Source organism: Callospermophilus lateralis, chromosome 6, assembly GCF_048772815.1.
Source record: "Callospermophilus lateralis isolate mCalLat2 chromosome 6, mCalLat2.hap1, whole genome shotgun sequence".
NCBI lineage: Eukaryota > Metazoa > Chordata > Mammalia > Rodentia > Sciuridae > Callospermophilus > Callospermophilus lateralis.
Window position 1 is genome coordinate 31447819 of NC_135310.1, and position 17884 is coordinate 31465702.

At 33.8% G+C, this 17884-nt stretch overlaps 1 protein-coding gene across 1 annotated transcript in view; it reads left to right on the top strand.

Annotated features, from left to right (window-relative positions):
• Ahi1 (Abelson helper integration site 1) overlaps positions 1–17884 on the top strand; it is a 180201-nt gene that overhangs the window by 26156 nt on the left and 136161 nt on the right. Inside the window, exons 6-10 of the mRNA XM_076859434.1 lie at positions 6602–6821; positions 7909–8101; positions 11163–11258; positions 13416–13601; positions 14727–14879. Of these exons, the coding sequence (XP_076715549.1) occupies positions 6602–6821; positions 7909–8101; positions 11163–11258; positions 13416–13601; positions 14727–14879 (848 nt within the window). The remainder of the gene's footprint in view (positions 1–6601; positions 6822–7908; positions 8102–11162; positions 11259–13415; positions 13602–14726; positions 14880–17884) is intronic.

The window sequence follows — 17884 nt, forward strand, 5'->3', positions numbered from 1 at the left end:
TTAATCTTTTCCTCCTGCTCTTCCTCCCGGCTCTGTTCTTAGTTGCTCTCATTATATCAAAGAAGACATTTGGCATTTGTTTTTTAGGGATTGGCTAGCTTCACTTAGCATAATCTGCTCTAATGCCATCCATTTCCCTACAAATTCCATGATTTTGTCATTTCTTAGTGCTGCGTAGTACTCCATTGTGTATAAATGCCACATTTTTTTTATCCATTCATCTATTGAGGGGCATCGGGGTTGGTTCCACAGTCTAGCTATTGTGAATTGTGCTTCTATAAACATCGATGTGGCAGTATCCCTGCAGTACGCTCTTTTGAGGTCTTCAGGGAATAGTCCGAGAAGGGCAATAGGTGGGTCAAATGGTGGTTCCATTCCCAGCTTTCCCAGGAATCTCCATACTGCTTTCCACATTGGCCGCACCAATTTGCAGTCCCACCAGCAATGTACAAGAGTACCCTTTTCCCCACATCCTCGCCAGCACTTGTTATTGTTCGACTTCCTAATGGCTGCCAATCTTACTGGAGTGAGATGGTATCTTAGGGTGGTTTTGATTTGCATTTCTCTGACTGCTAGAGATGGTGAGCATTTTTTCATGTACTTGTTGATTGATTGTATGTCCTCCTCTGAGAAGTGTCTGTTCAGGTCTTTGGCCCATTTGTTGATTGGGTTATTTGTTTTCTTATTGTTTAATTTTTTGAGTTCTTTGTATACTCTGGATATTAGGGCTCTATCTGAAGTGTGAGGAGTAAAAATTTGTTCCCATGATGTAGGCTCCCTATTTACTTCTCTTATTGTTTCTCTTGCTGAGAAAAAACTTTTTAGTTTAAGTAAGTCCATTTTTTGATTCTTGTTATTAACTCTTGTGCTATGGGTGTCCTATTAAGGAATTTGGAGCCCGACCCCACAATATGTAGATCGGAGCCAACCTTTTCATCTATCAGACGCATAGTCTCTAATTTGATATCAAGGTCCTTGATCCATTTTGAGTTAACTTTTGTGCATGGCGAGAGGAGGGGATTCAGTTTCATTTTGTTGCATATGGATTTCCAGTTTTCCCAGCACCATTTGTTGAAGATACTATCCTTCCTCCATTGCATGCTTTTAGCCCCTTTATCGAATATAAGATAGTTGTAATTTTGTGGATTGGTTTCTGTGTCCTCTATTCTATACCATTGGTCCACCCGCCTGTTTTGGTACCAGTACCATGCTGTTTTTGTTACTATTGCTTTGTAGTACAGTTTGAAATCTGGTATCGCTACACCTCCTGATTCACACTTCCTGCTTAGAATTGCTTTTGCTATTCTGGGTCTTTTATTTTTCCATATGAATTTCATGATTGCTTTATCTATTTCTACAAGAAATGCCGTTGGGATTTTGATTGGCATTGCATTGAACCTATAGAGAACTTTTGGTAATATTGCCATTTTAATGATGTTAGTTCTGCCTATCCATGAACAGGGTATATTTTTCCATCTTCTAAGATCTTCTTCTATTTCTCTCTTTAGGGTTCTGTAGTTTTCATTGTATAAATCTTTCACCTCTTTTGTTAGGTTGATTCCCAAGTATTTTTTTTTTTTTTTTGAGGATATTGTGAATGGGGTAGATGTCCTCATTTCCAGTTCAGAAGATTTGTCGCTGATATAAAGGAATGCCTTTGATTTATGCGTGTTGATTTTATATCCTGCCACTTTGCTGAATTCATTTATTAGCTCTAGTAGTTTCTTTGTAGACCCTTTTGTGTCTTCTAGGTATAGGATCATATATCCGCAAATAGTGATAATTTAAGTTCTTCTTTTCCTATTTTTATGCCTTTAATTTCTTTCGTCTGTTTAATTGCTCTGGCCAGTGTTTCGAGAACTATATTGAATAGAAGTGGTGAGAGAGGGCATCCCTGTCTTGTTCCAGATTTTAGAGGGAATGCCTTCAGTTTTTTTCCATTTAGAATGATGCTAGCCTGAGGCTTAGCATATATAGCTTTTATAATTTTGAGGTAAGTTCCTGTTATCCCTAGTTTTTCTAATGTTTTGAACATAAAGGGATGCTGTACTTTGTCGAATGCTTTTTCTGCGTCCATCGAGATGATCATATGGTTCTTATCTTTAAGTCTATTGATGTGGTGAATAACGTTTATTGATTTCCATATATTGAACCAGCCTTGCATCCCAGGGATGAATCCTACTTGATCATGGTGCACAATCTTTTTGATATGTTTTTGTATACGATTTGCCAGAATTTTATTGAGGATTTTTACATCTAAATTCATTAGGGATATTGGTCTGTAGTTTTCTTTCTTTGAGGTGTCCTTCTCTGCTTTGGGAATCAGGGTGATATTGGCCTCATAGAATGAATGTGGGAGTTCTCCCTCTTTTTCTATCTCCTGAAATAGATTATGGAGTATTGGTATTAGTTCCTCTTTAAAGGTTTTGTAAAACTCTGCTGTATATCCATCCGGTCCTGGGCTTTTCTTGGTTGGTAGTCTTTTGATGGCTTCTTCTATTTCCTCCCTTGATATTGATCTGTTTAGGTTGTTTATATCTTCCTGATTCAATCTGGGTAGTTCATATGTCTCAAGGAATTTATCTATGCCTTCACTATCTTCTATTTTATTAGAGTATAGGGTTTCAAAATAATTTCTAATTATCTTCTGTATTTCTGAATTGTCTGTTGTGATGTTGCCTTTTTCATCCCGTAAGCTAGTAATTTGGGTTCTCGCTCTTCTTCTCTTTGTTAGCGTGGCTAGTGGTCTATCTATCTTATTTATTTTTTCAAAGAACCAACTTTTAGTTTTGTCAATTTTTTCAATTGTTTCTTTTGTTTCGATTTCATTGATTTCAGCTCTAATTTTAATTATTTCTTGCCTTCTACTGTTTTTGCTGCTGATTTGTTCTTCTTTTTCTAAGGCTTCGAGGTGTAGTATGAGGTCATTTATTTGTTGGCTTTTCCTTCTTTTAAGGAATGAACTCCATGAAATGAATTTTCCTCTTAGTACTGCTTTCATAGTGTCCCAAAGATTTCGATATGTTGTGCCTGAGTTTTCGTTTACCTCTAAGAATTTTTTAATTTCCTCTTCTGATGTCTTCTGTAACCCTTTGTTCATTCAGTAGCATATTGTTAATTCTCCATGTGATGTAGGGTTTTTCCTTTCTCATTTTATTATTGATTTCCAATTTCATTCCATTATGATTCGATAAAATGCATGGTAGTATCTCAACTCCTTTGTAATTGCTAAGCTTTGCCCTGTGACATAATATATGGTCTATTTTTGAGAAGGATCCATGTGCTGCTGAGAAGAAAGTGTATCCGCGTGATGTTGGGTGGTATATTCTGTATATATCAATTAAGTCTAAGTTATTAATTGTATTATTGAGCTCTATGGTTTCTTTATTCAATTTTTGTTTGGAAGATCTGTCCATTGGTGAGAGAGGTGTGTTAAAATCTCCCATGATTATTGTGTTGTGGTCTATTAGACTCTTGAACTTGAGAAGAGTTTGTTTGATGAACGTAGCTGCACCATTGTTTGGGGCATATATATTAATGATCGTCAAGTCTTGTTGGTGTATGGTTCCCTTGAGCAGTATGTAGTGTCCTTGTTTATCCCTTTTGATTAACTTTGGCTTGAAGTCTATTTTATTTGATACAAGTATGGACACCCCTGCTTGCTTCCGGGGTCCGTATGAGTGATATGATTTTTCCCAACCTTTCACCTTCAGTCTGTGTATGTCTTTTCCTATCAGATGAGTCTCCTGTAGGCAGCATATTGTTGGATCTTTTTTTTTAATCCATTCTACTAGCCTATGTCTTTTGATTGGTGCATTTAAGCCATTAACATTTAGGGTTACTATTGAGATATGGTTTGTATTTCCAGCCATATTTGGTTATGTACGATATTTAACATGATTTGTTTTTCCTCTATGCTTAGTTTTTCCTTTATTGTACTCCCTCCCGTTGTTGGTTTTCATTGTTGTTTTTCATTTCCTCTTCCTGTAATGTTTTGCCAAGGATGTTTTGAAGAGCTGGTTTTCTAGCTGCAAATTCTTTTAACTTTTGCTTATCGTGGAAGATTTTTATTTCATCTTCAATCCTGAAGCTTAATTTCGCTGGATACATGATTCTTGGTTGGAACCCTTTTTCTTTCAGCGTTTGAAATATGTTGTTCCAGGATCTTCTAGCTTTCAGAGTCTGTGTTGAAAGATCAGCAGTTATCCTGATTGGTTTACCCCTAAATGTAATCTGCTTCCTCTCTCTTGTGGCTTTTAAGATTCTCTCCTTATTGTGTATGTTGGGCATCTTCATTATTATGTGTCTTGGTGTGGATTTCTTATGATTTTGTATATTCGGTGTCCTGTAGGCTTCTAGTATTTGGATTTCTTTTTCATTCTTTAAGTCTGGGAAGTTTTCTAGTATTATTTCATTGAATAGATTGCTCATTCCCTTGGTTTGGACCTCTGTACCCTCTTGTATCCCAATAACTCTTAGGTTTGGTTTCTTGATGTTATCCCATAATTCTTGGATGTTCTGCCCATGATTTCTTAACATTCTCGCTGAGCTGTCTATGTTCTTTTCAAGTTGAAAAACTTTGTCTTCGTTGTCTGAAGTTCTATCTTCCAAGTGTTCTACTCTGCTGGTAATACTCTCATTTGGGTTTTTAATTTGGTTTATTGTTTCCTGCATTTCCAGGATTTCTGTTTGTTTGTTTTTTATATCCTCTATCTCCCTATAGAGTTGATCTTTTGCTTCTTGGATTTGTTTATGTAATTCATTGTCAAAGTGATTTTTCATTGTCTGAATTTGATGAATAATGTCTTCCTTGAGACTCCAGATCATCTGAAGCATGTATATCCTGAACTCTTTGTCTGACATTCCATCAGCTGCAGATATTACCTCATCTAATGTTGAATTGACCTGTATTGTTTGTGGTCCTTTCTTTCCTTGTCTTTTCATACTGCTCATGATTCTTTCTAGCTTTGTGAAACTGTTGAGCTAATGTTTTTCCCCTTATATATTTGTATTGTTCTTGAATAGCTCCAAAATCCCTCTTTTGTGGAGAAAGACAATGTTAACAGATCCCAATATCAACAGTACATTATCTAAGGACAAGTTTTCATTATTAATACATTTATAGTTAGATTCTAAGACTTTAGATATTAAATTTAATTATTACTTAAGAATATATTCCTTAGTTTCATAAAAGGCGTACCATATCTGGTGGCATATAGAAAACTTAATTTCAGACGAAGGATGTTATACTTAAAGGGAAAGGAGTGAGGGTATGAGGTTAAACTAACTTAGCACCTTTGGAGAACTCTAACCACTCGACTGGTAATTTATGGAAGAATGTATAGACTCAACCTCCTATTTAGATAGTTACCCTATGTATAGATAGCAAAAGTTAGGAAATTGAAAGTGGTATAGAGAGAATACGAATTAAAAAAAAAAAGAAAAAAAATAACAAGGAAGAAAAGAGAAATAAGAGAAAGGAAAGGGAAGTAAGAAATAAAGAAAAAAATGGGGGGGAGGTGGGGTATATGCAATTCCTCTATATTATATTACTTTGGTAATTCAGTTGTTCATGCACAGTTCTTGGTTTCACATATGCTGAAGTTGTGGAAGAGAGAGAAGAAAAGAGAAAGAGAGGAAAAAAAAAAGTCTCTCAGAACACTGTTTTCCTTGCTTCCAGTAGGTGGCGTTGTCTATTCCTAATTTGAGCCTCTGTATTCAGGGTGGTGGGTATAGCCAGTGTGAAGGGAAATGAGCTTCTACCTGTATCTTCCCTACTCTAGTCTCTGAGGTAGAAACCAGGTGCCTCTACAGTTGTTGTTTTGTGTTGATAGCTACAATCCCCAAAAGCTTGTGGGAAATATTTTGAGTTATCGCAGCTAAGGGTGGGGGAGTTGGAACCCGGGTACCTGGATCAGCCGCAACCGTGCTGGTAGCCACACCCACTTTGATGGGTTTTAAGGGTTGATGGGCTTCCTGGAGACTAGCGCTCGGGGTAGGACGGACTTCCTCCTCCGGTCTGGCTGAGCAGCTGGCGCCTTCCTGCTCTGGTGTGGCTGGGCGGCTGGCGCGTCTTCCTGCTCCGGTCTGGCTGGGCGGCTGGCGCGTCTTCCTGCTCCGGTCTGGCTGGGCGGCTGGCGCGTCTTCCTGCTCCGGTCTGGCTGGGCGGCTGGCGCATCTTCCTGCTGCGGTCTCCATTTTCTCTCTTAAAATAAAATTTTTGCAATTGTTTGTGTTGTTTTTTTTTTTCCCCTGAAGCACTTACTTGCTGCATCCTACTACATTCTACCCAAAAGTAGAAATTCCAGTTATAAATTATTTGAATGAAATATATTACACAAAGAAAATAGATAAAATTATGTTTCAACTCATTTTTTCTTATTGGTGCTTGTTGGGAAAATATATTACTCACCCTGCTATAATATAATGCATTAGTAAATATATTTTACTCTTCTCTACTGCTCTCTGGCTTTTACTTCTTTTCCCTTGAAGTTCCTTTGTTAACCATGTGAAATAATCATAGATCATAAGGTTTAAATCATATGTAAATTCAAATATGAGGCTGGTTAATTATAATATTGATTTTCTTCTATACATGTAGTTTCAGATGATAATGAAGACATTGATGGTGATGGTGTTCATGAAATAACAAGCCGTGATAGTCCAGTTTATCCCAAATGCTTGCTTGATGATGACCTTGTCTTGGGAGTTTACATTCACCGAACTGATCGACTTAAATCAGATTTTATGATTTCTCACCCAATGGTAAAAATTCATGTGGTTGATGAGAATACTGGTCAGTATGTCAAGAAAGACAATAGGTAATTTTTTTAATAATGCAGCTAATCCTTAACATTGAAACCGTCTGCAGTAGAAGTTGGTATTGTCAGTGGAAATAGAGTTATGAATTTATGTAAGAGAGTAGTCAACTAGTTCTAGGTGTTCATCTACCATCTAACTGATCAATATGTTTTCGCAAAAGAACTGGAGAACATTTGTTCATTTCAAGTAAAAGAGGTTCTCCCAAGCTAATTAATGCCACAAAACTTTGAAAATCATCTTATATTGCATGTAAATGTTCTAGTTGTGTAACTCAATTTTTTTTTAAATTAACATGTTACCTGTCATTTGCCTTCAGTGAGGTAAATGAATCTTGAATTTTTTGTCTAAGATCATTGCTATTGGCAATACATACTTGAGGGCCAAGTAAAAGAACAGGTAAATAAAATAGATGATGATACTAGCATTCAAAAAATTAGTTGTTCAGAAATATGGCAGAGGCGGAAAACATGAAAATTGTCAAAAAAAAAAAAAGGGCTTTCACTTATTCAGTTGTAAAGAAAATGTGATAGCTCCAAAAATTGTGCTTTTTTTTTTTTTTTTTTTTTTTTAGTGTACCCAGGATTGAACCCAGGGGCACTGAACCACTGAGCCACATCCCCAGCCCAATTTTGTATTTTATTTAGAGACAAGGTCTTACTGAGTTGCTTAGCACCTTGCTTTTGCTGAGGCTGGCTTTGAAATCATCAGCCTCCTGAGCCACTGGGATTATAGGCATGCATCACCACTCCCGGCCCTGTTCCTTTTTTATATTAACTTATTGTGCTATCTTATTATAAATTTGTTTAAAATTCTGAAGTAATTGCTTTATTTCCACTGTATAGTGAAGGTATAATTATGTCTCACTTTATGTTCCTATAATTCTGTGAAAACTGATGGTATATAAATGCAAAATGGTAGTAAGGCACTATTTTACTTTAAAGTTTTATGAATTTATAATTTTCTAGATGGACTATGAAAATAATTTTTCCTTTTGTATTATGATTTATTATTTCTGGTTGTGTATCATAATTTTTTCTCAACTAAAAATTATGAATTTTGTTGACAGAAATGTCTTTCTTTGAACAGTGAACGACCCGTGTCATCTTACTACGAAAAAGAGAATGTGGATTATATTCTTCCTATTATGACTCAGCCTTATGATTTTAAACAGCTAAAATCAAGACTTCCAGAATGGGAAGAACAAATTATATTTAATGAAAATTTTCCCTCTTTGCTTCGAGAGTTTGATGAGAGTCCTAAAGTCATCTTGTTCTTTGAGGTATGAATTGGATTAAACAATTCAAACTAAATTTTAGTTAATATTTAATTATGTAAACATAAGTTGTTAAATGTAAGTGGTAAGTAGTTCAATAATTCAACAAAGTAGGGTGCCGTATGCTGTGAAGGTACAGATAAGACACCCCTTTTAAAACAGTGATAGTTTTCAGTGCCAGAAGTTAGCCATTTGACCTATGCTGTGACATCATTTAATCCTTACAGCAGCCTCATGACTGTTAAAGTGAGAAATCTTATCTGTATGAGTGCAGTCCTCCATTTACATAGTATAAGCTTATTTAACTGAATATCAGACTCCATAAGAATATGTGTGCCACACAATATGTGTGATCTATATAGATAGATCAGTTAATTAATACAATGTCATATATAACCAAAAATGATGAAAAAGTTATTAGATGTGAAGTGAAGGGTCAGAGTAGTCAGAGAAAGATTTATAAAATAGATAGTCTTTGAGCGGATTTGTAATTATAAGTTTTTCCTTTTTTTTTTTTTCCCCCATTCAAAAGGATATCAAGGTTTGGGGTAGAGTGATTTCCTTTAAATTACTCCAATTTTTAAGTTAGGTAATTTATATTTGATGATAATTTCAACCTTGAATACCACATTTCATTTCTCTATTTTATGTTCTCTCTCTGCTAGCAAAGTGAAACAGAGAAAGCCTCCTTTCCAGTTTAACCAAACTGGAAAATTTTAGTATGGGAACAAGATGCCTGGCATGACTGGAGCTGATGTTTCATTTTGTAGATTGGCTTGTTTTTATGATCCTTGACTTTCAGATTATTTATGTTTGTTTATAATACAAATATTCTATCATTTCATCTATGATTATGTTATGTGTGATGTATATAAAGTTTCTAATTTTTAAAAAAGAAATGTAATTTGTATCTCAAGGAATTTTTTTCTTTGTCCTAGAAATTTGTGATTTGGGGGTAACCCGTAACAGGGTCCTCTTTAGCCCCTGCAAGTGTCCTGTTTCTATACTTCACACTTGAATAAATCCCACTACTTTAAAAAAAAGAAGAAGAAAAAGAAAGAAAGAAACTAGTCATTGTGATTTATTATATGTCATTTTATAATCACTTAATTATTAAGAGGTATAAGAATGATAGATTATTGAATTATCAATTTTGGTTACTTAAGTTTTACCACAGTGTGTTTCCTGCTTGCTGATTTCAATTTTTGAAGAGTGTATTGAGGAAAATTTTATAATATTTATCAGAAGTCTTTAAAACTGTTATTCTACTCTAAGATATTTATCCTAAAAGGAAAGTAACATGTGTACAAAGATGTATATGCAAATATTTATTTCATCTCTGTTTATGGCAAAAACTTGAGAGACATTAAGGAACCTAATTTCAATCATTAACAGATTTGATTAAATAAATTATGGCGGGGCTGGGGATGTGGCTCAAGTGGTAGCTCGCTTGCCTGGCATGCGTGCAGCCCGGGTTCGATTCTCAACACCACGTACAAACAAAGATGTTGTGTCCACCGATGACTGAAAAATAAATACTAAAAAAATTCTCTCTCCTCTCTCACTCTCTCTTTAAAAATAAATAAATAAAAATAAAATAAATTATGGCTTTTATTACATTTATATTGTTTTATAATATAGAATTTTAGGTAGACTAGTCTAGGCAGCCATTAACATGATGATATTCATAGGTTGTAATGACATGGAGATATAGCCACCACATGCTATATGAAATAGTTTGCAAAAGAGCGTGGTATTTGTAGTCAAATGCTTACATATATTTAGAAATGCACAGAAAAAGGTTTACATTTGTATAAGCCAAATGCTAATGGTAGTTATCTATAGGTCTGGATTACAAATTGTTTTACTTTGCTTCTGTATTTTTGTATATTGTCAGTGCTTTTTCACTGGACATGTATTATATCTGAAAAAAGATTTAAGAATCTAAAGAAGAGGGATGGATGAAATCCATATTAATGTTTAAGCAGTCTTCTATAAAGTTTTAATATCTCAACTGATCTTTTGATAACCATGAATGCAAAGCAATAGCCTCTAACAAGTACCTAGAATACAATCTCTGTGGCAGGTTGATAGCAAATCCCTGAGGTTTAATATATGGATAAGATGAAGGTATGAAAGAAATCTCTTGAGAAGCCTAATTACAACATGTATCCAAAGAGAAAGCTCCCAACTTCAGGAAGGTGATCCAAGCAAGGACTCAGAAAAAATGTCCTGAGTTTTTAAAATAATGAACCCTTTGAAGTCTGCTCTGATACATATTAAATGATAAAGCTTAAGAATTTTATGCCTGGTGTATTTGTGCCTAGACTGCACTTAAGTAATTATTTAAAATATATCTTTTACATTTAGGTGACACATTATACATATTTATGGGTTACATTGTGGCATTCCCATAAACGCATACAATGTATGATGATTAGGGCAGTGTAGTTGGCATAGCCGTAATATTTGAGGTAATTAACTCTTTGCCTTAGGTTTAAAATAAATCTTAATAAAAGATTTACTAATAAGAGATAAGAGATAAAGTGGCCAAAAAATGAACCCTCGATAGTGGAGTTAACTCAAAGGTGAATGAAATGAAATAAAAGTGATTTTACTCTATATAAAGAACACATTTTTAAATATTCAAATGATTTTTAAAAAATTTTTAACAATATGGGGCTGGGGATGTGGCTCAAGCGGTAGCCTGGCATGCGTGTGGCCTGGGTTCCATCCTCAGCACCACATACAAAGATGTCGTGTCTGCCGAAAACTAAAAAACAAATATTAAAATTCTCTCTCTCTCTCTCTCTCTCTCTCTCTCTCTGTCTCTTTAAAAAAAATTTTTTTTAACAATGTATTAGACTGGGGTTGTGGCTCAGTGGTAGAGCACTTGCCTAGCATGGGTGAGGCAACTGAGTTCAATTCTTAGCATCATACACAAATAAATAAAACAAAGGTCCATCAACAACTAATTTTTTAAAATTTTTAACAATATTTTATTAGAAAATATTAAATTTTAGATAGTCTAGTATTCTATGAAGTAATTTTTGGAATTTGCTTGCAGATTGTTGATTTTTTAAGCATGGATGAAATTAAGAATAACTCTGAGGTTCAAAACCAAGAATGTGGCTTTCGGAAAATTGCCTGGGCATTTCTTAAGGTATGTTTTTCATTCATTTTAAACACATTTAAAATAATCTCCAGATTTGGTTGCTTTTCCCTAGACAGTTTAGTCTCATATAAGGAGTTAGAACTTAAAGGAAGATTGCATCATGAAAGTGATGTTAACACAAACTTGGAGAGACTCGTTAAGAGTCTTAAATATTTACTGATTGCCTATCCTGTACCACTTCCACTTTTTGGTCCTGGGAATGCAGCACTAAGTAAGATATATATGACCCTGCCAATTTTATTCAATTCAACAGATATTCAGTAAGCCATTTCTATGTGCTGGCCATTGTTTTAGTCAGTAGACTTAAAGAAGACAAATTTGTTGACCTCATATTCTAATAAGAAAAACAAGCATAAAATAACTAAATAGATAATTATTAATTTTTGTAAATACTGTGAAGAGTTATGGGTTGGATTATGAAGCAAGGGTCCTGTGGGATCAGGAAAACTTTCCTAAGGAAGGTGGGAGCAGTGGAGTGGAGAGTGGAGAGTGGAGAGTTCTAGGAAAGGGATACAGTGTATGCAAAAATCCAGTTATTATAAGTAGCAAGATCTATTCAGATAACAACAACAACAAAAAAAGGCTGCTAAGATTGGAGAGTAGAGACTGAAAGAATGGTGCATAAAGAGGTTACTGAGGTCAACAGGGTTTTGATTACACAGGACTTTCAAGTCATGATAAAATTTTTAAAAAGTAATAGGAAGTCATTACAGGATTTAAACAAAAGGATAAAACAATCTGAACCATGTTTTGGAAAGATTACTTTGATCAATGTGAAGAATGGAGCAGAATGGGAGCAATTGTATATCCTTGAAGATCCACATAGGAAATTCTTGCAGTAGTGTGATGTCCTACTTTTGATTTCATCTTAAATTCACTTCTCTTGGACCCACTTTCCTTATCTGTCCTTCAGATTTGTAAATGCAGTTACTTACTGGACATTTTAATTCAAATGACCTATAGATATCTCAGACTCCCCCAGAGTGAACAAACATCCTAACTAATCTCTTACCCATTTTCTCTCTTCTTTTTTCAGTTGGTAGTACTGCCATCTTCCCAGTCTCCCAGTTACACTGTCCATTTTGGTAGCTGCACGCCACTTGTTACTAGATAAGTTTAGATTAATTAAAATTAAATATTACTATGAATTTGGTTCTACAGCCCCTTGTGTTTTCTAGCCCCATGTGACTAGTGGGTTCTGTTCTAGAAAGCACAGGTGTAGAGCACTTCCATCATCATAGAAAGTTCTGTTGGACAGTACTCCCTTGGAGTCTTTCTTGACTCTTTTAATATTTCAAGTTATCAATCAGTAAATGTTATTAAATATGTCTTCTGCACTCACTGACTACTCTTCTTTTGGTTTAAGTCACCTTCATACTGTGCCCAAGCTAATGTAAATTCTCACAGCTATCACTCTACTCCTAATTTGTACAGGACACAAAGATTAAAAAGATGTTTCCTAAGGCTTGGGATATAGTTCATGGTAGAGCACTTGCCTAGCATGTGTGAAGCCCTGGTTTTAATCCTTAGCATTGCAAAGAAATAATTGATTTCCTATTTAGAATTGTGTTCTATTGAAAGAGTTCGTGAGATTTTTGAATTTTTCTAATAAGAATCTTTACTTAATTCATTTTGTTTAGTAGGTTTCTTTAAATAGACCATTTTAAGAAGATGAACTAAAATATTGGGAAAATATAATGAATTGTTTGAATTAGTTTAAGTATCTTGATGATGTTGACTTTTTAAAAACATAATAATTTAACCATTAAAAATAGTAATAATGAATTGTTTCTGTTTAATATGTATTTTAATCTTTATTATTAACAAATATGTATTGATCACTCCTTTGTGCAGAGTGGCATCTGGTTCAGTAATGTAAATGCTTTGTATTCTGAAGTGATTGTACAGATAAAAAGGGGGCTATTTAAAAAATATTTTACCTGTCATTTGGTTTACCTTTATTCAAAAATAATCTGAATCTGTACTTAACCAACTATGTCAATGTTCTTTCCTTTGCTTTATAAATCCAAGAAATTTCAGCATGCCACATTGATCATTTATAAAAAGAGTTTCTGACTACATATTATTGCTTTATTGTATTGTTTATTTTCTGTGAAAGTAATATTTTATATGAATTCTTTTAAGCTACTGGGAGCCAATGGAAATGCAAATATCAATTCAAAACTTCGCTTGCAACTGTACTACCCACCTACTAAACCTCGATCCCAATTAAATGTTGTTGAGGTTTTTGAATGGTGGTCCAAATGTCCAAGAAATCGTTATCCTTCAACATTGTATGTAACTGTGCGAGGATTGAAAGTTCCAGACTGTGTAAGTTAATAGCACATACAAATGTATACCTTCTATTGTTGAAGTTAAATGATGATATAATATGTTTTCCAGTTTTAAAAAGATAGGTCTCAAAATTTTTAATGGATTTTTATAATAGGAAAATGCCTGAAGAGATGATATATATTAAGCTTATGGTTAATAATGGTTAATACTCAGAGGGATAGTTAAATGAATTTTAAGTTTTTAATGTAGATTTCCGTGTTAGAAAAAAATGTTAAAATTTGTTGTTTTTTTAGTTAAAATGAAAGGATGATTTTAAAATTATGAGAAATATATTTCTTATAAAGGGCCTGATAGTAAATAATTTAGAGTTTATAGACCATATAATCTCTCTCAAAATTACCCAAATTTGTAGTGTAAATGTAGCAGTATAGATATGGAATCAATCAATAAATAAATGGGTGTGATGTGTCCAAATAAAACTTTATTTATTTATTTTTAATATTTTTAGTTGTAGATGGACACAATACCTTTATTTTATTTATTTATATGTGGTGCTGAGGATCGAACCTACGACCACACACATTCGAGGCAGGTGCTCTACCACTGAGCCAAAACCCCAGGCCCCCAAATTTTATTTTTAATAAAATAATCTTTCAGGTCAGTTGCACTTTCTGTAGCTGATTTTATATACTTTGACTACATGGTCAATTGATTTGAATGGAGTTAAATCACTAAGAAATAAGGGTTTTTTAAATTTTTAAATAAGGGTTTTTATAATATTAGTTTTGTCATTTCAAAAAAAATAAGATGTAGATATCATAGTATATCATAGCCATGGTAAAATATCAGATAGGTATTAATGAGGAAGTGGAAATGAAAGGACAAGGTTATTAGAACCATTTCATGCAACCATTAGAATCAACTTTTTTCATTCAAACTTTTAAAACTTTTTGATTATAGAACTTTTACTTGAAATAATGAAAAAATAAAAACAATTTTTTTATGTATTGCCTTTTATAAAACATTTCGATATTTGTCTCCATATTTTAAAAGCAATATATATGTATAAATGTGAATATATATATATACATAATATACATATTTTTTTGGCTAGGAAACATGAATGTGATATAAATTTTCTCATTTTCTATACATGTCTAGGTAAAACCATCTTACCGCTCTATGATGGCACTTCAGGAGGAAAAACGTAAACCAGTGTATTGTGAACGCCACCGTGAATCAAGTTCAGTCGACACAGAACCTGGATTAGAAGATTCAAAGGAAGTAGTAAAATGGAAACGACTTCCTGGGCAGGTGAAGTGTTTAATAATACTGGATTGATTTAGATATTTACTTATTACCTTAATCTTAGACTTTTAATTAATCCATTTGACAAATAATAGAATTCCTATTATATGTATAGTAGATTTTTCATTTGGGTACCAGGGTAGTTACATTAGCTTGCTATGGCTGCTATAGCAAAATACCACAGGTGAAGCAGATGTTTATTCATTTATTCATTTGTTTGTTTAATTATTTATTTATTTATTTTGTGGAACAGGGATTGAACCCAGGGATGCTTTACCACTAAGCTGAATCTTCAGTTCTTTTTATTTATTTATTTATTTATTTATTTATTTTTGAGACAAGGTCTTATTAAGTTGCCAAGCCTGGCCTCCCAAGCACCTGGGATTGCACGCAGACCTTTATTTCTTACTGTTCTAGAAATAAGTGCCAAATTGTTGCTAGCTAATTTGATTTCCTAATTTGATGAAAGTCCTCTTGGCTTACAAATGTCCTCCTTGCTCTATCCTCACATGGTGGAGAGAGAGAGAGAGAGAGATTATGTACCACATGTTTCTTCCTTTAAGTGCAGTGATCCTATTTATGAGGACTCCACATTTATGATCTAATAAGCTCTCAAAGGCCCCGTCTTTAAAAACCATCCCATTGGAGATTAGGGTTTCAATATATGAATGTTGATTAAGGTGCCAGCAAGGCTGCTATCCTCTGTGACATCTCCTTAACTTGCAGATGACTACCCTCTTGTTGCTTCTTCTCATCATCCTTTCTTTGTGTATGGTTATATCAGGTGTCTTTTCCTACTAGAATACAAGTCTGTTGGATTACTACCCTACCCTAATGACTTCTTCTTACTTAATCATATTTTTTTTAAATACTCTTATCTCTACTGCTACTTTAACATGAATTGGGAAATGGACACTATTTAGCCCATAACAGAGGCAAAACAGATTTTTGTTATGTAAGATACATATCTCCTAATCTTTGTGAATTCATGAATTTTTTACAGCCTCCGGTTTTCCTGAATCACATTTTGAAGGAGATAGCATACATATGCATATCCTTCTACAACAAGTTGAGCGACATTTAAACTTTTTCCTAAGTTTTCTAACTTGGTTAGTATTTTTTGTAGTGGCAAAAACATTGGTAGTACAGCTTTACAAATATCTTACTTATTTCTACAAAGGATGGAGTAGTTCATTTTATACATTTGAGCCATGGACAGAAGTTATCCAAAATCTAAATTTTATCCAAATCTCTAATGTAGAAATAGGAATGGTTGTTTTTCTAGGCCTCTTCATTTGCTGTGTTTTGTAACACATTTAACTTTCTTTTGAGACCAGTTTTATAGATGCATTTTAAAATATCTTTATTGGGGTTTGGATACTTCAAACAATGCAGGTAGAACATCTCTAATGTGAAAATACAAAACTCTCAAAAAGTTTTGAATTCTAGAGAATTTGAGATTTCAGATTTTCAGTTTAGGGATGCTCAGCCACAAATGTCCAGGCAAATATTCCAAAAGCCAAAATAACTCCAAAATTTAATATATTTCTCATTCCAACTATTTCAGATAAGGATACTCAACCTTTAAAATAGAGAAAATGACACTAGATTATGCCCTTAAGGAAAGGAGAAATTAGTGATGTTCACTTTCATGTGAAAGTCTTGAGAAAAAATAAATATAAATGTAATTTTATATATCAGTTGTTTTCAAAGTGTGTTCAAGGACCTTCAGGAATCCTGAGGCCCTTTCAAGGTAATCCTCAAAGTGAGTCTCTTTTCATAATGATTCCAAGGCATTAGTAGTCCTTTTTATTTTCATTCTGTTTCTGTTTCGTTTATTATTAAGCCAGATGTTATGGAGATTTTCAAATCTGTACAAACACTTTCACTTGGTGTAGTTATTTTTCATAAGTCTTTTTTTGTTAACATTTAATGGGTTTGTTAGTATTATTTTTGAAGTGAATTAAATATTTTTAAAATTTCTCCATTTTAAAATTCTAATGAAAAATTTCCATGGATATATCTATATAAACAAAAGCTTTGGGGGGATCTTCAAAAACAATTTTAAGACTGAAGTAATCCTGAAGCTAGATAAATTTGAGACTTGAAATATTAAGAAGGTGAACTAGAATGGAGAAAGAATATTCATTCACAAGAGGGATTCAAGATACTAGTATGGATGATTTAGGCATGGTGAAGAAGGATTGAGTAGGGAAGGATATTTCATATGGAAACAAGAGTTGCAAATAAGTGAAAAGGGCTTCTTGCATTTATTAGACTCTTGCAACACTTTTCTGACTGGAAACCAGAGTTTGCATAAGAGATAAAGTGTCTTGCCTGATACTTGATTGTGTAGGATGTGAGAAACAATGGAAGGTTCTTGGAAGAAGAGAAACTTAATCATATTTCAGATAGTAAATGTTGACAATGTCATGTGAAAATCCTAAAGCAGGATACATTAGAATTAGAGAAATCTGTTGAATGGTATTTGGACATTGATGTGTGAGGTGATGAGGGGCTAACCTTGGGTTAGTTATGACAAAAATGAAAAGCAAGACATGGATATAAAATGTAGAAAATAAGACCCTGCCTGATTTAGTGACTGGCAGGAAATTAAGGGAGGGAATACCGGCAAAACTGTTGAGGATCTTTGTTGTTGTTATTTAATTTTTGTAGAATGGGATACAATGTCAAACCCTGGAAATACAAGTAACATGATAGTAGCTTCAGTGATTTTAGCTGGATGATTAGGTATGGTTTTCCTCAATTACATTTTCTCTAAAAGCAGCAGCAAGTGGTTGTAAGTAAAACCTCCAAACATCTCCTTCAGATTGTTTTTTTTTTTTTTTTGTCTTCCATGATGTCTGATAAATTATTTTTTATTGATTTTATTTTTTAAACACATGACAGTGGAATACATTATAAACCTTATTACACATGTAGAGCACAATTTTTCATATCTCTGTATATAAAAGTATGTTCACACCAATTCATGTCTTCATACATGTACT